Source organism: Sceloporus undulatus, chromosome 1 (genome assembly GCF_019175285.1).
Source record: "Sceloporus undulatus isolate JIND9_A2432 ecotype Alabama chromosome 1, SceUnd_v1.1, whole genome shotgun sequence".
Classification (NCBI taxonomy): Eukaryota; Metazoa; Chordata; class Lepidosauria; order Squamata; family Phrynosomatidae; genus Sceloporus; species Sceloporus undulatus.
This window is the reverse complement of record NC_056522.1, coordinates 10,642,801-10,663,589: the sequence shown is the minus strand read 5'-3', so window position 1 is coordinate 10,663,589 and position 20,789 is coordinate 10,642,801. Positions and strand designations below refer to the sequence as shown.

The 20,789-nt window shown below is 41.5% G+C and overlaps 1 protein-coding gene across 1 annotated transcript in view; it reads left to right on the top strand.

Annotated features, from left to right (window-relative positions):
• Positions 1 to 20,789, top strand: part of REL (REL proto-oncogene, NF-kB subunit) — a 70,657-nt gene that overhangs the window by 19,527 nt on the left and 30,341 nt on the right. The window contains 1 exon segment of the mRNA XM_042446888.1: positions 12,262 to 12,353. Within this exon segment, the coding sequence (XP_042302822.1) occupies positions 12,262 to 12,353 (92 nt within the window).

Below are 20,789 nucleotides of genomic sequence, written 5' to 3'. Positions count from 1 at the left end.
AGGGCAGGAGGAATTGAACGAAAATACATTCATGCCTCGGTTAACAAAGCCTCTGACACTGAAGAACCTTTTTACAAAGGCTCTATCTAGCCGGAGGTTGTTGGATACTATCTATATGTTAAAGAAGCATAGACCTTTAGGTTTGGCCACCAAAATGGAAATCATAAGAAAAGGAGCTACTGATGAAAGAAAAAGTTGTCCCTGAAGCCTTTGGGTTGTCTATAGAAACTTCACAATGTTTTCGTTTAGTTATGCAAGGCTACCCTGAAATGGTTGTTTCATTTCACATGTGCATATTCTTAGTTTTGAATACAAAGTTTGCTGAAAGTCATCGAGCTGTGCTTCTGTTTTAGAATGATAGAATCATAGAGTTGGAAGAGACCAAAAGGGGTCATCCAGTCCAGTCCCCTGCCATGCATGAACTCACAATCAAAACACTCCTGACAGCTGGCCATCCAACCTCTGTTTAAAAATCTCCAAAGAAGAAGACTCTGCCACTTTCCAAGGGAATATGTTTCACTGTCAAGCAGCTGTCAGGAAGTTCCTCCTAATGTTTAGGTGGGATCTCTTTTGCTGTAGCTTGAATTCATTGCACCATGTCCTATTCTCTGGAGCAGCAGAAAACAAGCTTGCTCTATCCTTAATTATTATTATTATTATTAACCTTTATTTATGAAGCGCTGTAAATTTACACAGCGCTGTACATGAAATCTTTTTAGTTAGACGGTTCCCTGCCCTCAGGCTTACAATCTAAAAAGACATGACACAGAAGGAGAAGGGAGTGGTGGAGGGAAAGGGTAAGAGGTAATATGACACATCTGCAAATATTTAAACAGGGCTACCATAGCACCTCTTAACCTTATCTTCTCCAGGCTAAACATATCCAGTTCCCTAAGTCTCTCCTCATAGGGCATGGTTTCCAGACCCTTCACCATTTTGGCTACCCTGGACACACTACAGCTTTTCAATATCCATTTTGAACTGTGGTGCCCAAAACTGGACACAGTATTCCAGGTGAGGCCTGACCAAAGCAGAATAGAGTGGTGCTATTGCTCCCCTTGATCTAGACTCTATACTTCTGTTGACGCAGTCTAGAATTGCTCAGCTTTGGCCTGGCCTCAAAGGGTGTTTTTGGGGGGAAGTGTGGTGCAGGCCCTGTCCCTAGGGAGCCAGTGTGACATAGTAATTTGAGTATTGAACTACAACTCTGGAGAGCAGGGTTTGATTCCTAGCTTGACAATGAAACCCACTGGGTGATCTTGGGCATGTCACATGCTCTCATCCTTAAAGGAATGCAATGGAAAACCACTTCTGAACAAATATGCCAAGAAAACCTCATGATAGGGTCACCTTAGGGTCGCCATAAGTCAAAAACAACTTGATGGCACACAACAGCAACCCATACCTTTCCATGTTATTTCCATCTCTGGTACCAATTTTTCTATTAAAGAAGTGATGTTTAGGAGTACATTGTCTTTGTTAATTGAGATATTTGTATAGATTGTTGTCTATTGGCTAGATTTTGGTGGACTGTCCTGTGTGAGATTATGGGAATGTGCATCTGTCACAGATCTTGTTTGACTACAAATTCCATCATCCCATACTATGGGCTCTTACCAGTGTTTCCTGCCCCTAATTTATCATTTGTTGGTTGCTGGGATTCTTGCAGAGAAGCTGTTATGGCTGGTGCTTTGCATGTCAGTGAACCATTTCAGTTTAAACTTCACAGCACCTGTTTATGGTTTTGAACTCTTTTTCTTAAATCAGTTCAGCACTTTGGATAGCTCCTTTAAATTTCAAACTAAATCCCAGAATTAATTCATTGTCCCACTGCCATAGAATTCCCAAGCTACCAATACAAAAACAGACTGGATCACATAGATTTTTGTTGGTTCCTTGTCAACTTAACAAGTTGTGCATCCTGAGGTTCACTTAACACATCTTAGTTATGGGCTAAGAATCACAAAGAATTGCGCGGACCTTGGGAAAATTACTTTCTTGGATTACGACTCCCAGAATGCTCCAACCAGAAAGGCTAGTGGCCATTGGTGGCTAGCAGTTTCAGCATAATTTTTCTAATATGGAATTTTTACTGTATTCTCACTTTGTACATATGTAACATATTGGCAGAAGAGGCAAATGCTGCTAAAAATAAAAGCAGACATCTGATGTCAGAACAGCCCTGCCAATGTTGAAACACTTTCTTTCCTAGAATTCAAAGACAGAGTCCTGTTAGTCTGGAATATCAGTATGCAAAAGGAACTTGCAGCACCTTTGAGACTAAATGAGAGAAAGAAAGAAGTTGGTAGCATGTGCCTTTGAAGACTTGTCTACTTCCTCAAATGGCATCTGTTCTTAGGCGCTTCACTCTATGCATCAGAAGAAGCAGACGTTGTAGACTTAAGTTGACAAAAGGTTATTTTACCAACATCTTTTTTCTCTCTCAGTTAGTCTCAAAGGCGCTACATGGACTGCTGTGTGAAGTACTTCTATTTCCTCCGTGCATCTGAGGAAGCAAACCAAGTCTACGAAAGCTTACACTACAACTTCTTTAGCACAATTCATCTCAAATGTGCTACAAAATCCCTTTGCATATTCATATTCCAGACATGGCTACATCTTTGGATTCTACCCCATATCAGAAACAGGCAATAAAAATAGCAAATACATACAAAATATAGTAAATATGAAAGAAAAGGGAGGTAACTTGTTATATTTATTACTTTTATCAAACATTTTTTCCTTTTAGTTTTTCCTTACACTGACTGCTTTAACTGCAAAAAGGGCAACCATCTGTGCCTGTAGGTACTTAGAGCCTTGCAGAAAGAAGAAAATTCAGTTTGTTCTCAATCCTCCAATTTTCAACATTAAAAAAAGCTTAAATATGGTTCTCTGTGACTGAAGTAAAGCTGACGTTCTCAAAATTAGTGGACTTGGTTTTCCATTTCAGTTGGAAGTGAATATACCACATATACAGAATCCATTTGATACTAGAATGACTTGGAATCTTCCCTGTTATGTCATTGTGTCCATCTGTTCAAATTAAAGACAAGTAAAGGCCAAACATTGTTCATGTTTGATTGGGGAGGACAAATATTTTCTTCTTGAAATATGATTGTTTATCTTTCCTTTTTTTATTTTTTTATTTTTTTGGTTTGTTGTTGATGATATCATTCAAAAGAGCTGCTACATTAAAGGCAAAATCTGGATACATGCACCTTGTTGCGGAAATTAGTGCTTATGGAAGCTCCCCAAAAACACTAACTGGTTTACAGAAAAGGTGCAGGTTCCTGAATAATGTCCTGTAATGTGGGATGTAAGATGTGTTTTGCTTTGCAACTAATGTTGTGGCAATCGATTGCTGTCTCTGCATTTATGTGTATGGTTCCTGGCAAGAAGGAGATTGCAAAGCTTTCCTTCAACTCTTGGCAGTTGCTCTTGCCTGCAATAAACAAAGAACTCTGTAATGATCAGAGCTGATTCTGTATTTGTACTTCGTTAGATTTGTCAGATAATCATTTATGCAGGAACAGAAATGCAAGAATTCTGGAGTTTGGAAACTCATGCTACAGTCAATATGATGCCTGGCAGAACAATATTTACAATCTTACAAAGACTTCCCCATGTGACTCAGTTGTGACCCACAGGTCTTGCCAGCTGGAAACTATTGCGAGCTGACAATGTCCAATCGTATCCTATAGAGAGCATAATAGGTGAGCCTAAGGGAACAGAGGAGCCCAGCAACGACCAAAGTTACTGGTCTTTGCCATATCATGTATGGTCTTTGGTCCCAATGGTCTATGGCAGGGGTTGGCAAAGTGTGGATAATGGTATTGCCTTTCAGGGCTCCGGGGGGGGGGGTGTCCGGTGTGTTTCTCCCATTAAACAACACCAATTTGAGGAAAAACAGAAACAAAACCTTTATTGAATTCTGCAGCAGAAGGGAATATAAGGCAATAGCTTGCAAAGCAAGTGTTCCACCCCAGTAATGCATCTTTGTCTCTTTTATATCTAACAAGCAGGCATTCTATCTTCTTAATTTCCTTTGGCCATTAACTGCATAAGCTTTGTGCATGATCGACATGTGTACACTTCATGAACAACTATAATTGTTATCGCTGTAAAGCAGGGCAACACAGAACACCCTCACATTTCATTCTGAGATTCCATTGTGGGGGTATTAGTTCTCCCATTATAATGGAGCATAATTTTCTTCCAGCAAGACTGCGTAACCATTATCTCCTTCTCAAGGACTGACTTTATATTTCACAACTGCCTCCCTATGTTTTTTCACAGTCCAGCACACAGCCTGCTTGCAATATTACCTTATTTAAAGCTTAATTTTGTGAGATGTCATTGGGAAACACGTGGCCTGCAAAGCTGTCTTTATGGCCTCTGACTTCTGCCACCAAAAGAGAAATTGATGTACTTCTGCATGTATCCAGGTTTACAAGCTTTGTGATAAAAATGAGGAACAGGTTTCACCAGTACTTCCCCCCCCCCCCCAAAAAAAACTGAAACTAGAAGTCCATTCACTTCTGGTTTGCAATTTTTGCTTATTTTGTATGTTTTGTGCATTTGGATGCACCCTAAAGTGGGCTTAGTGGGGGGGGGCATTTGGCCTCTGAACCCTCTGAAGTTGCCCATCCCTGTTGCTCAAGCACCACAAGGAGTGGCACTGCAATAGTTTTAACATCATTGTCTTGTAAAAAGATGAGACATGGGTTGCCCATTCAAGAATCTATCAGGCTCTTAGATTTCCAGGCCAAACGTGAGATCTAGGGACAGAACCTAACCACAGCAGCTCACAGCTTGTCATTCAAATGCTCAGAGAGATTGAAAGAAAGAGAGACATATTTTCCTGTTTGGAAAGAAAGACAGAAATGTCATCTAAAGAGACAGTTCCCAGACTAAAGATCTGAAGAGATTGCTTTCAGATCAAGGTGAAAGTTGAGGATTACTCTATCTTACTTGCATAGGAAGATGGGACATTTAATCTAGTCAACTTGCTTCTAGCTAGATGGTGGACATAGAGTACAGTGGAGCATGAGACTTGGTGGTATAACAACAAGGAAGGAGAAAGCTAAATAAGTAAGTGCATGGACCGCAACCACCCTGCTGAGTCTCTGCAAATCACAGCAACACATTAAATAAACCTTGCAAACTGTAGCAAGTTGCTGCTCTACAGGTGCAGTGCTGTGGAGGTTTGCACACATCCCTTTCTCTTGCCTGGAGCTGAGCCCACCAAAACTGGACCCCTATCTCCTATCTGGAGATCAAACTGGAGACTCAGAGGCAGGTCCTAAAATCTGACAACCCTAGATGAAACCCCCATACTCTCAAGGTTGTCTTGCTCATGCCTATTAGAGAAGCTATTTGTTGAGCAGCATGCTTGTCTTTGGTCTCTTGCTCTTTTCCTGTTTGCATCATAATAAATCTGTGTATTTTAAGATATTTTGCAAGACAAGAATATTTTTTCCTTGTGTGCAACAAAAGGGGAAGACAAAAGTAGGAAAAAAAAACAAATACCAAAATAACTTATGAGGTTTCTTCCAGTTCTATGATTCTTACTAAAAGTAGCCAGGGAAGCCATCCTGCAAGCCTGTGGTTCCCATTTTTTGGATCATAGAATCATAGAATTGTAGAGATGGAAGAGACCACAAGGGCCATCCAGTCCAACCCCCTGCCATGCAGGAAATCTCAATCAAAGCATACCTGACAGATGTCCATCCAGCCTCTGCTTAAAGACCTCCAGAGAACGAGACCCCACTACACTCTGACGGAGTTTGTTCCACAGTCGAACAACTCTTAGGGAAGTTCCTCCTAATGTTGAGGTGGAATCTCTTTTCCTGCAGCTTGCATCCATTGCTCCGGGTCCTGTTTTCTGGAGCCGCAGAAAATAAGCTTGCTCCCTCCTCAATATGACATCCGTTCAAATATTTAAACAGGGCTATCATATCACCTTTTAACCTTCTCTTCTCCAGCCTAATAATATCCCCAGCTCCCTAAGTCGTTCCTCATAGGGCATGGCTTCCAAACCCTTCACCATTTTAGTCGCTCTCCTTTGGACATGCTCCAGTTTCTCCACATTCTTTTTAAATTGTGGTGCCCAGAACTAGACACAATATTCCAGGTGGGGCCTGACCAAAGCAGAATATAGTAGCACTATTACTTCTCTTGATCTAGACACTATACTTTTATTATAGTGTCCCTTGAAGTTATTGGACTACAGTTCCTAGAATCCAACACAGTTGAGAAGGAAGGGTCCACACACCTCATAAAGGATGAATAGATACTGAACCCTGTCTACCTGTTTCCAGTATTTGGGAAGACAACCCAGCCCTAATTGTTGGAATGGTAGGAGGCTGTGCATGACTGTTTCTGCAATGGCCATGGTGGCTGGGGGATTCTAGGAACTCAAAAGAATAAAGTTTCCAAGCTCTATTCCTTGTAAGAGGCCATACTTCACAATAACTCAAGTATTCTGTCCATGATCCCAAACAATGAAGTGAAACTCTTCCATAGTTTCTGGTTTTCTTGACTTAGTTCAGCTCCCATTCTCCATTTTCTGAAACCAAATCTGTTGCCCCATCCTCACCATCAGATTGCCTGCCTCAGATTATGACTTAAAATATGATGATTTTGATTCCTGAAACTTGTCTCATCTGTGGTTGTAGTTTGTGTTGGACCTCAATGCCACTGGTTTTGGAGCTGGAAAAATTCCTTTCTAGCTTTGTTGTTATTGTTAATAGCTTTCAAGTCAGCTTCAGTCTATGTCAACCCTATGAAAGATAGACCTCCAAGATGCCTGGTTATCAATGGCCCTACTGAGATCTTGAAAGCTCAGGGCCTTGGCTTCCTTGATTGAGTCAAATCCACATGTAATGCAGTTTCTGTAGTTTCCTATTACCTTCCATTTTACCAAAAGTATTGTCTTTTCCAGTGAGATACATTCAAAGTACAACAGACTCGCTTTTTTTATCTTGGTAGCTAGGAAGAGTTCATACCAACTCCAAGCAGTTTTGGATGACACCAATTATCTTGATCCATTTCAAACTGGCTTTAGGTCGGGATACGGATGTGAGACCGCCATGGTCGCCTTGGTCGATGATCTCCGTCTGTGTATCGACAGGGGAAGTGTGGCCCTGTTGGTGCTCTTGGACCTCTCAGCGGCCTTCGATACCATCGACAATGGTATCCTTCTGGAACACCTGAAGGGTTTAGGAATCGGGGGCACTGCTTTGCAGTGGTTCCGGTTCTATCTCTCGGGTAGGTTCCAGATGGTGTTGCTTGGGGATAGTTGTTCGGCCAAGAGGGAGCTCAAATTGGGTGTTCCTCAAGGTGCGATACTATCTCCAATGCTATTTAACATTTACATGAATCTGCTGGGTAAGATCATCTGGAGACATGGGGCGGGGTATTATGCTGATGACATCCAAATTTGCTTCTCCATATCTCGGACCGCTTTGGTGACCAAGGATGGCATCTCGCCTCTGAATGACTGTCTGAGGTCAGTAATGGATTGGATGAGGAAAATAGACTTAAACTGAATCCAAATAAAATGGAGGTACTCGCTATAGGCTATAGGCAATCCTAGTCCGGGAATGGTAATAAGCTCTCCAGATCTGGGCGGGGTCACACTTCCCCTAAAGCACTGTGTTCGTAGCTTGGGGATACTCCTGGACTCATCACTTCAGCTGTCATCTCAGGTGGATGCGACGGCCAGGAGCACCTGTTATCAGCTTCGGCTGATACGCCAGGTACGACCCTTCCTGGAACGGGAAAACCTAGAAACAGTTGTACATTCACTGATAACCTCTTGTCTTGATTTCTGCAATGCGCTCTACATGGGGCAACCCTCATGCCACGTTCGGAAGCTGCAACTGGTTCAAAATATGGCAGCCAGATTGGTGACTGGGAGTTCCAAGTTTGATTCTATAACACCTATTTTAAAATCCCTACACTGGCTACCTAGTAGCTTCTGGGCACAGTATAAGGTGTTGGTCATTACCTATAAAGCCCTACATGGCTTGGGTCCAGTGTACCTGAGGGAACGCCTCCTCCCATACAATCCTTCCCGCACTCTCAGGTCCTCTGGGAAGAATCTTTTGCAGTCCAAGAAAACTAGACTGGTATCGACTTCCCAGAGGATGTTTTCTGTTGCCGCTCCAAAAGTCTGGAATGACCTGGCGGAGGAGAACCGCCATATAACATCTCTGGAGGCCCATAAAAAGGCAGTAAAAACGGATCTCTTCCGGCAGGCCTTCCCAAATTGACCTCCTCGGAATGTTCACTTTCCAGTTGGGAATTATTGTTTTTAATGCTATTTTAAGGTGGGAGGGGGATAGGGAATTGGAGTTTATATGCTTTGCTATGTTTTTTACTTGTGATTTGTTATGTTCTATTTCTGTTGTTCTTATGCTTGTTCTTACCCGCCTTGATCTAAAACAGGGAGAGGCGGGATACAAATAAATATATTATTGTTGTTGTTGTTGTTGTTATACCTGGCTCGGTGTAGGATCCATTCATTTTTCTTTCTAGCAGTCCATAGTATCTGTAAAATTCTCAGATGGCGGGTTTTCTTCCAACTTTTACAGCCATATATATAAATCAGGAACATGATGGTGATCCAGGACTTGGTATTCAATGATATATCTTTGCACTTGAGGGATCTCATTTAGTTCCTTTATAGCTGACCTTCCAAGTCCTAGTCTTACTTCTGATTTCTTGACTGCCAGAAATCTTGTTTAATTTCTTGATTAATAACGGAGCCAAGGTAGATTATTTATTTTTCATTATTTCAAAGTCTTCATTACCCACTATAAAATTACATAAATCATCAGGGGTCACTATTTTTGTTTTCCTTACAAGTTTCAAGTCCTACAATCACCAGCCAGCATGGTCAGTGGCCACTTAGTTATTGTCCAGCCATCAGTATGGTTGCTATCATTAAACTGATCTAACTCTTGTGACTACTTTCTTTGTGAGGGTGCTAAGAAATCTACATTAGAGACCTTTGGCTTGTCCACAGAATTGTTTCTCCCACCTTTCCTACGAGACAGTAGAAGTCAATTTGGTAGAGCCAAGTTCCATTTGTAGTTTGATCTACATTGAAAATCATATACACCGGTAGTTGGCCTTTCACATTTGCGGCTTTGAATTTTGCTGCTTTGATTATTTTGCTGCTTTTGATTAATATGTTCTCTCTAGGAATCTCTAGGTCCTCCGGTGCAACTCTGCCAGAAGTTAAATATAGGGTTGTGCTGGGCAACCTAGAAATTCCTAGAGAAATCACCTCTCTAGGCATTTGTCGATCCTCCAAGATGATGCCATGATCAACCTCTGGCAGATGTTGACCATAGAGTTACACTGGAGGACCTGGAGATTTCTAGAGAGATGTTCTCTTAGGTAAAAAGAATAGTGGGGTTTTTTGTTACAGTTTTTCGACATTCATGGGGGTCCTTCACCCCTAACCCCAGCAAATATGGAGGGACTATTGACTTTTCCTACTTACTTTTAGTGGCATCTAAGTACTGTAATACTTAATCATCATAGTGTAAAGTCCTGTTATCCACTTACACTGGAGTAGGTCCCATTAAACTCAGTGGGCCTAATTTCTTAGTCGGCTTGTATGGGGTTGCATTGTAAATTAGGTAATGTTCAGCTTTGGTAATCTCTTAACATACTCATCATTTAAATTTGAATCATTTTTCTCCGTACTGAAATTTTCTTCCTTTGTGAGATATTGAAAGAATAAATCTTAAAGTTTAGTCAGCAAATGCTACTACTGAGAACAAAATGACATTTTAAACTTTTCTGTTTCACTCTTTGTTAACAGTAACAGATTTAAATGAAAACTGCCTCAAATGTTATGTAGGTTCATCATTTTCCCTTGGGGCTTAATGTACTTATTTATGAGATGTATAATGAAATTGGTTGTCCCAGAGGCAAGGGAATAATAGTGCTGTAATTGTGTAGATCCTGTCTGATCTTGAAAGCTAACCAGGGCCAGCCCTGGTTAGTACTTGGATGGGAGACTGCCATTGAAGAACAGGTGCTATAGGCTATATTTCAGAGGAGGGGACTGACACGAGTCTGCAAGGTCATAGCAGCTGCCCATCTGTAGCCTACCTCTTTGGCTTGTGCGATGCTTGTAAAGAAGTGAATGCCAAGTCTGCATGAAAGAACAGAGAGACCATTTTAGGAGAAACAAAGGAAATAAGCTTTATTATAGGTGTTTCATCCATGGATAGGAAAGGACTGTAAACCTGAGCTATGTGGTAGAAGTAAGGTAGAAATGGACTGTTGGGGTGGAAAAGGAGAAGTCACTCTACCAAGTAGTGTGACCCAGGTGTTAGTCCTTCTTGCTCTCCTGTATATCCCCTATGTCCCATGTAGTCCGAGGCTCTGAAGGATAGTTTTTAGTGGGTTTTTGGGGCTATGTGGCCATGTTCCAGAAGAGTTTATTCCTGAGGTTTCGCTGAAGATGCCAGCCACAGATGCTGGTGAAGTGTCAGGAATAAACTCTTCTAGAACATGGCCACATAGCCCCCAAAAAACCCAAAAACTATGATGCTGGCCATGAAAGCCTTCGACTTCACTCAGAAAGATATCTCCACCCCTTAGAGCAGTGGTTTTCAATCTTTGGGCTTCCACATATTTGAGACTTCAGCTCCAAGAATTGGTGACTATTGGCCTGGATGGCTAGGACTTCTGAGAGATCCAGTACAAAATGTCTGGGACACCAGTATTGAGAACCACTGCTTTTAAGAGTATCAGTCTGCACCACAGACCTAGCTTTTTATTAAAATCATATTTTTTAAACCTTGGGTTTCTATTGAAGTCTTAAGGGGGCTTAATGATTTTGTTGAGATCTGGGGACTATATATATATATATATATATACATATATATATACGCACACACACATATATATACATATATATATACACACACCGCTCTTTTCCCAGGACTGGAATGTAGTATCTAGTTTGAGGGAAATCATAGTGCCACTTTATACTGCTTTGGTCAGTTCTTAACTGGAATGCTGTGTCCCGTTCTGGGCACCACAGTTCAAGAAGGATCTTGACAAACTGAAGTGTGTCCAGAGGAGGGTGGCCAAAAAGTTGAAAGGTCTGGAAACTATGCCTTAGGAGGAATGACACAGAGAGCTGGATATGTTTAACTTGAAGAAGGGAAGACTAGGAGGTGACATGGTAGTTATCATAAGTAAAGGGATGTCATGGATTAGATGGAGCAGGCTTGTTTTCTGCTGCTCCAGAGGACAGAACACAAACCAATGGATATGAATTACAAGAAAAGAGATTCTACCTTGACTGTAGGAGCTCTTTAACAGTAGAATACACTGCCTTTGAGGATGATGGATGCTCCATCGTTGGTGTTGTTGTGTGCCTTCAAGTCGTTTCCAACTTATGGTGACCGTAAGGCAAACATATTCTTGGCAAGATTTGCTCAGAGGAGGTTTGCCTTTGATTTCTTCTAAGGCCAAGAGATTGTGACTTGCCCAAGGTCACCCAGTAGATTTCCATGGCTGAGTGGGGCTTTGAACCCTGGACTCCAGAGTCATAGACAAATGCTCAAATCACTACACCATGTTAGCTCCAGAGGTTGAATGGTATATTTAGGAGTGCTTTAGGTGTGTATTCCTGCATGGCAGGGGTTGGGCTAGATCACCCTTGAGGTCCTGTGATGGACTTTCTAAATGTTATGTGACTTAGCAGTCAAATTTTCCTGTTATGAATGCTTTGAATTAATCAGAATTTAAACATTTCCACAAGGATTTAATTTAGTATCATGAGTAATCTATAGCAACCATTGTTCAGCTGGATCAGGTTGGGCTTGAAGCTTGAGGGGAGAAAATATGTGGGTTGTTGTTGTGTGCCTTCAAGTTATTGTTGAAGTGCCTTCAAGATAGGCAAACCTATTATGGGGTTTTCTTCGCAAGTTTCTTCAGAGGGAGTTTGCTATCACCATGCTGAAATAAAAAGAGATTTATTACGGTCAATGACCATCACAAAACCATCACCATCCTCTGAGGCAGAGAGAGTGTGACTTGCCCAAAGTCACCCAGTGGGTTTACATAACCAAGTTGGGATTCAAACCCTGGCCACCAGAGTCATAGGCTAATACTCAAACCACTACACCACGTTGGCTTTTGCTATAGATTACACACAATATCAATTGTTGCTGCAGTTAAAGTTTTGTTTGTTATGCTGCTAACTGTTAACTGTATATGCTCTAGTTTTCAGAACCTAGGCATTCAGTGTGTGACAAAGAGAAAGGTCAAGGAATCCATCATCACACGAATTACAAAGAAAATCAACCCTTTCAATGGTAAGTAATCACTGTCAATTGGCTGCTTCAAAGATACGGATGAAAACCTAGAACAAAAAATATAGGGAATCTTTATTTTATATGATGACAGCTGCTAGAATACATTATGCATCAAAATGGAAAGAGAAGGAATGTCCGACTGTAAAAGGCTGGATTTGGAAGTTATATGATTACGTGAAGATAGACAAATCAACACATTTGTTTAAAAATAAATCACTTGACAGCTTCAAGAAAGACTGGGAACCATTGTTTAATTATTGGAAAAAAGAATGCAGTTCAAATCTAATTATTGGCATGGGATGAGATGGAATACACACACACACACATATATATATTTATTTAGATGAGTTAGTAAAATATGAAACTTATTTGAAATAAAGAAATTAAAAAGATTTATAAATATAGAGTAAAATCAAAAAGGAAGAAACTTGAAGTTATTTAAAACAGACAAAGTAAGAGACTCTTAAAGGAAGGAAATTACAGTATGTGTAAATGTTTTATACTGTATTAGATGTGCCATACTTTGGTTTTGTAGTTTATGGTAGGGTAGAGATAGTGCCAGTGTTAAAAGTATTATAATTTATTGTTGCTTATTGCTTGTCTAGTTTGAATATTTGTTGGTGTTGTTTTTATTTATAAGAAAATTTTAAAAAAACACTGCTAAGATACTTCAATACTGCACATAATAAAATGTACACAGTCAGAGGGGAGTTGTGGGGAGAAAGCATACCAAGCAGGCAAGTTAAAACATTGGCCTTGTTTCACAGAGCTGCTGAACCTAATGTGACAGACGTCAGATATTGTATATCTGACATGTTGTAAGGTACAGGCATACCTCTGTTAAAGCCTCTGACAAAGAAGTTCTTTTATACAAAGTCTTTTCATGCCTGCCCAGCCACTCTTTTCCTCCCATTCTGTGTCTAGCTGAAAATGTTTTAGCAGCATTGACACTGGGAGTTGTTACCCTAAAAGGTGGGGGATGTTTGGGGTCCCTACTACCAATGACAGTGACTCTTTAAAGCCTGGGGACATTAGAGCTCAAAGGCAGCTTTGCAAGAGGTAAAGCTAGGGGGAAAGTCCTAGGTTGCACCTGCATTGCAGAAACAATGCAGTTTGACACCACTTTATCTGCCATGACCCCAGTGCTGTGGAATCCTGGTATTTGTAGTTTTGTGAGATACTTAGCCTTCTCTATCAGAGAGCTCTGATGCCCCCAACAAACTACAAATCTCAGGATTCCATAGCATTGAGCCATGGCAGTTAAAGTAATGTCAAACTGCATCATTTCTGCAATGCAGATGCAGCCCTAGAGAACTGCTGCTAGTTGATCATATTGATCTTGGTGGAACTTTGGTCTGACTCAGTATAAGGCGGCTTCCTGTGCTTTGTCTGATGGTTGTGTCAAAAGAATATGAGCTGCTCATATGATGGGTACTTTATTCACCCACATAGCATCAATGCTGCTAGGACAACATGCCATCCCCTTGCAGTGTATTGAGTGGGCAGTTGTTTGGGTCATGCCACTACTCCTCTGCTGTTGACTCACAGGTACAGTGACACATTTTCTTGTTGCTACATCCAGGCATCTGGACATGTTAACTGTTCTGGTGTGGAAAAGAAGGAACAAAATAAGAGTTAGAAAAGGAGGTAGATCATTGTTTAGATGTGGCTATTGTGGCTGGGGGCAGAGTGTGTAAAAGTTATTCTTTAAGACACATTTCCCAGAAATCTCAGCCAGAATGTCCACTAAGCCATTGGCTGGTCAGGACAAAGGATTCTGGGAGTTGTAGTTCCAAAAGGTTTCCAAGTGGTGATGTTAAATTTTGCAGCTTTACTATCTCTGTATAGGCGACTAATCAATGGAAGCACTGAGCATGTGGCATTGGATGTGGAATTCAGCTTCTTAAGAAACGTTTTTCATTTTTTGAAAGATTAGCACATTTCTAATCTTTATGGATAATGGGTAGTGGCATGTGTATTAGAAACTCTCAAGTGAGCCACAGATGGTCAAAAGCAGCTATAAAAATGCAGAATGAAGAAGACAAAAAAGCTGCACAGATTCCGTGTTTGTGTTCAATATATCATATTTTTCAAGGCAAGAAAAGTATTAGGTTTATTCCTAAGAAGTAATAACCATAATTCTTAGCATTTGTGTAGTATTTTTGAGCGTTCTTAAGTGTTTTACCTATATTAACCAGTACCTAGTCCTATGCTGTTGTATGTCCTCTGCGGTTTTGGTGAGAAAATGGCCATTCTTGGCTCATGATCACCCAATGGTGTCACTGGGGAGGTGCAGGGTGTGCAGACCACACCATAGAATCATAGAGCTAAAAGAGACCCCAAGGACCATGCAGTCCAACCCCCTGCCATGCAGGAATACACAACCAAAACACCCCTGACAAATGGTTATCCATCCTTTGTTTAAAAACCTCCAAGAAAGGAGATTCCACTACACTCTGAGGGAGTGTGTTCCACTGTCAAACAGCCCTTACTGTCAGGAAGTTCTTCCTAATGTTGAGGTGGAATCTCTTTTCCTGTAATTTGAATCCACTGTTCCATGTCCTAGGCTGGACATGGAGCAGCAGAAAAGAAGGTTGCTGCATCCTCATTGTGACACCCCTTCAAATATTTAAACAGGGCCATCATGTCACCTCTTAACCTTCTCTTCCCCAGGCTAAACATACCCAGCTCCCTCTCCTCATAGGGCATGGTTTCCCAACCCTTCACCATTTTGGTTGCGCTCCGGACAGGCTCCAGTTTGTCAACATCCTTTTTTGAATTGTAGTGCCCCAAACTGGACATAGTATTCTAGGTGAGGCCTGACCAAAGTAGAATAGAATGGTATTATTACTTCCTTTGATCTGGACGCTATACAGCCGCCCCTCCTTTTTCGTGGGGAATCCATTTGTGACCCCCTTGCAAAAAAAGGAGTTTCACTTATATTCAAGCTCATTCATCCCCCCTCCATTCGTCCCTCGCACATAAGCGAGGGATGCAAGTCTGAAGACTGCAAGAATGGAGGGAGGACTGTACTTCTGTTGATGCAGCCTAGAATCACATTGGCTTTTTAAGCTGCTTCGTCAAACTGTTGACTCATGTTCAACTTGTGGTCTACTAGGACTCCTAGATCCCTTTCACATGTGAGACCATCAGAGTGGGTGAAACTGGCCAGCAGCAAAGCATCGCAAGGAGGAGAGTCATCTTGGTGTGTCACTCTCCTTTGCGACGATGAAGATGGGGTGAAGTCACAACCGTACCTCTCTGTTCCCCACTCCTGCAACCTCCTCCTCCCAATCTGTTTGGCTCCTTTCCACCATTGTTCTCTGGGGAGCTGCTTGCTGTGACTTCCTCTTTTCTTGAGGGTGGAGACCTTTTGTATTTAAAAAATCTGTTCCCACTCAGAGGAACATCCCATCTTCACTGTCTCCTCTGGGGTGGAATGGTGGCAGCATCAGGATGCTGGATGAGATCCTTCTCCCCATCCACACCTCCATCCCAGAAGGTCCATAGGAGTGACATACTGAGTGACAACAACTCCAGTTGACACCACTGTGATTAGCCATTTTCATGCCTAAAATGTTGGTTAGTGTGTTTGTGTTGTCTGCTAGGGAAGTCCTAAGGAAGGAAGAAGAACACTAAGGTTTTCTTCTAATTATGCAGCTTTCTGTACCAGTTGAATATCTGGGATTCCCAGTCATCTGGTGTGGATTTTGAGGGTATGGGGGAGCTGTTGGGGGAAGAGGGAAATTGTGTTCTTCTACGCCTGTGCACTGTAGTGGTTTGAGCATATGGCAAAATTTATTCAGAGGAGGTTGCCTTCCTCCAGGACTGTGGCTAAGGACATCCAGGGGGGTTCCCATGGCTGAATGGGGATTCAGACTATGTTCTCCCAAAATCCTAGTCTGATTTTCAAGTCTTTAAAACCTAGTGGGCCAAAAGAAAAGGGAGGGTGTTTGTGTGTGTTTTAAAGGTTAAATGCTAAATGCTACAGTTGTGACCACACCGAGATGCCATAAACCAGCCTCGTCTCCCTGTGAAAGTGGTACCTCTGTAATCCTCGCATACAGTGTGATCATTCCACTGAAACCAACACGTCACGGGGAGGCTGTGGTCACGAGAAGGAAACTCTTTTCTCTGTTGGCTCAGCCGTGGTTTGTGACATCACTGGAGAAACATAAGCTTACAGGCAACAGGATATAATATAGCTTTTAAGGGCAGAGATACCTAGGCAGACACATAACAGAAAATATAAATTTAGAAATAGAAGTGTAGTGGGTGAATGTGTGTCCAATATCGTCTTGGACGTTAGCATCTCTCTCTCTCTCTCTCTCTCTCTCTCTATATATATATATATATATATATATATATATATATATATATAATGGGAGGGGGTCAGTTTGTTTTGTTATTTCTAAGAGGGACAAGATATTTTATATCACCACAGGACTGTGAGCTCTTCACACAAATCAAATGTTATTATTTCCATCAGAGATTGAGAACCTTTGGCTGTTCAAATGTGCTTAGACAGCAACAGTCATGCTAGCAGTATACAACTAAATAATGATCTGATAATAATAATAATAAAAACAAATCTAATATGTTGATGCAGTTTCTGTTTGCAACAGGGGTGGCCAAATGTGCTGTTTAATGTGGCATTTAATTATGTAGAATACCCCACCCTCAGAAATTTGACATGATCCAACTATTTGTAGTTTAGATGCATTTTGAAAACATACCTGTTTTGGAAGCCTATCACTTTTTTTCACAAACAGCGTACATTTTGTGTTTTGTACTGCTTTTAAAAAAAAATGTTGTACATCTCTTTAAAGTCTCCTGATGTAAGCAACTTACATTCATAATGCTATAAAAATGTTACGTGGTACAGGAAGAAAACGTGGTGAGCACAGTGATCTTTTGGGCCAGATCGAGGCACCTGGTATACCATGGTTTACAGGGGGAGATATACAGAGGCTGCATCTACACTACAGAATTAATGCACTTTGACGCTGCTTTAAATGACATGGATCAATACTATTGAATTCTGGGATTTGTATGTTTGTGAGATATTTAGCCTTCTCTCTCAGAGAGTTCTGGTGCTACAACAAACTACAAATCCCACGATCCATTGGATGAAGCCAGCAACATCAGGGACTGCCTGAAGGAAGAGGCCCCTCCCTCCTCAACTGTCACCTCGGCCTCAGAGGGAGTGATCAGGCAGACCCAGCAACATCAGGGACTGCCTGAAAGATGAGACTTCTCCCAGGGATGTAGCCAGGGGGGGGGATCTGGGGGTCGGACCCCCCTTCCATTCGAAAAATGAATGGTGTGTTGCTGCGTGTCCGCCACACTCCAGCTCCCCATGTATATGGGTGGCCACTTAGTTCTGGACCCCCCCTTCCTAAAATCTAGTACGTCCCTCTCCCTCCTTTAACTGTCACATTGTATTTTGTATTGTATTGCAATTTCTTACTGTACACCGCTATGATCATTGCGGAATAGCGGTCTATAAATAAAATGTATTATTATTATTATTATTATTATTATTATTATTATTATTATTATTATTATTATTATGACAGTTGAAGCCAAGTCAAACTGCATTAGTTCTGCAGTGTAGATGCAGCCTCTGTATATCAACCCCCCCCCCCTTGTATACCATGGTTTACCAAGATTTGTTCAGAGGAGATTTGCCATTGCCTTTTCCTGAGGCTGAGAAAGTGTGATTTGCCCAGGGTCACCTAACAGGTTCCATAGCTGAGCAGAAATCAAACCCTAGACTCCAGAGTCATGATCCAACACTCAAACCATTACACTACACTGGCTCTCAGTTCAGTGAATACATAACCCAATTATATCAACTTCAAAGAACTCTTGTTTCTCAAAGCAAACAAACAAGAAAACAACAACACCCAGTACTCTTAGTATACATATTTCTTGTCTATAACTTATCATTTACAGCAGCTGGAGTTTCCCAAAATGAAATGAACCTGCAGGTCTAAGTTACCATTCCCTCCAACAGTCCAGATTTAGAAGGCATAGTCCTAATTAACCCTCTGTCGTGTCACTTTTCAAACTGCTTTTAAAATGTCACTGTTTCTCTCTCCTCCTCCCACTTTCTGCTTTTTTGCTCAGCTTACTCCAGTTGATGCAAGTTGAGTTCAATTTTATTATTATTATTATTATTATTATTAAGCTTTATTTATAAAGCGCTGTACATTTACACAGCGCTGTACATACAATCTTTTTAATTGGACGGTTCCCTGCCCTCGGACTTACAATCTAAAAAGACATGACACAAAAGGAGAAGGGAAAGATGGAGGGGAGGGGGCCTCTCTAGTAGGATAATACATATAAAATACATAGCAATACAGGAAGTGATTCAATAAAACAGACAACAAAAGAACATCAAATAGCAAGTGACAATTATGCAATGCCTGGGAACGCTTCTCTGAACAGGATGGTCTTCAGCTCCGTTTTGAAGCTGGTTAAAGAAGTGATGGCTCTTGCTCGTGGGGGGAAGAAGGTTCCAGGAGTGAGGGGCAGCGAGTGAAAAGGGGCAAATCTGGGATGGGGCAGAAGAAATCCTGGGCTGTGACAGCAGGCCTTGACTACCAGAATGGAGGGCCCTGGTGGGAAGGTGAGGAGAAATAAGGTCTGATAAGTAAGGAGGGGCCAGTCCATGGAGGGCTTTAAATGTCAACAGCAGGAGCTTATACTGAAGGCGGAAAGGGAGGGGGAGCCAGTGAAGGGATGCCAACACAGGAGAGATGTGGTCAGAGCGGTGGGTGGAAGTGATAATGCGTGCAGCTGAATGCTGGACAGAGATTAAAGGACGGAGGTGAGAAAGAGGAAGCCCAGCCAGGAGGACGTTACAGTAATCAAGTCGTGAGATCACTAGGGCATGGACCAGGATCTTGGCAGTAGAGGCGGAGAGATATGGTCGGAGTTCAAATGACAAAAGTAGCTTGCACTGAATTAACTTTAGCAGGAGAGAGAAGAGGAATGGATGGAATTTTGCCCTTCCCTTTAGGCTCAGGCAAAAACAAACTGCTGCAGCTTCTCTTTGCTTGTGTGTCCTTTTTCTGAGTCTAAACCTGTACTTTGTACGATATGTTCTGCATACTTGGGAGTAATTCCAGATGAATTAAATGAAACTCAGTGAGCAAGCCTGTTGAAATGCTTGGCTTTGATATAGCAAGTCTCTTCAGTAAAGCCGATCCATACAGAATCTCCTTGTGTGTATTCCTAACAAATAGCCTTTGCTGTCTTGACCATATTCTAATGCTACTTGGCCACACATCTTGGTTTATGACATCTTGGAGGGTATGAATATAAAAGCTCTATTCTGAATGCAACTTCTGCTTTGAGAGGGAGAAAATGGTTATCGTACCAGAAGAGGAAGTTGTCACATAAAGGAATTTTAAGGAAGATCAAAGTTAACCCTAAAGGGACCCTACTATCTAGAATAGCACTGATGCACAGATGAAACAGAAGGGGAAGTGGTTCCAAAACACAGTTCTCGTAAGCTGGCTGATACATTTAGTGTGCAAAATAGTAAATAAGTTAGTGTGTGAGCCTTGATTTAACACAGTATTTCCCAAACATTCGTCCTCCAGGTGTTTTGGACTTCAACTCCCAGAAGCTCCAGCCCATTTGTCTAACAATCAGGAATTCTGGGAGTTGAAGTCCAAAACATCTGGAGGACCAAAGTTTGGAAACCACTGATTTAGCATCACTAGATAATTCTGTCAATGCTGTTTCTTTTTCTTCTAACAGGAATCCTTGATTTAGAATCATAGAGTTGGAAGGGATCCCAAGTACCATCTCATCCTACACTCTGCCAATGCATAAAAATCACAGATAAAGCATTTCTGAAAGGTGGTAATATTTTCATCAGGGCATAGCAAAATACCATTTTTTAAAAATTATAGCTCCCCAATTAGGAGGAATAGCTAATACCCCAGAGGATAGGATCAAAATTCAAAACGACCTTAATAGATTAAAAAGCTGGGCCAAAGCTAACAAAATGAATTTCAACACAGAGAAATGTAAGGTGCTGCACTTAGGGTGGAAAAATAAAATGCATAGATATAGAATGGGGGACACTTGGCTGACTGAGACTACATGTGAAAGGGATCTGGGAGTCCAAGTAGACCACAAGTTGAACATGAGTCAACAGTGCAATGCAGCAGCTAAAAAGGCCAATGCAATTTTAGGCTGCATCAATAGAAGTATAGTGTCTAGATCAAGGGAAGTAATAGTGCCACTCTGTTCTGCTCTGGTCAGGCCCCACCTGGAATATTGTGTCCAGTTCTGGGCACCACAATTTTAAAAGGATGTAGAGAAACTGGAGCATGTCCAAAGGAGGGCAACTAAAATGATGAAGGGTCTGGAAACCATGCCCTATGAGGAATGACTTAGGGAGTTGGGGATGTT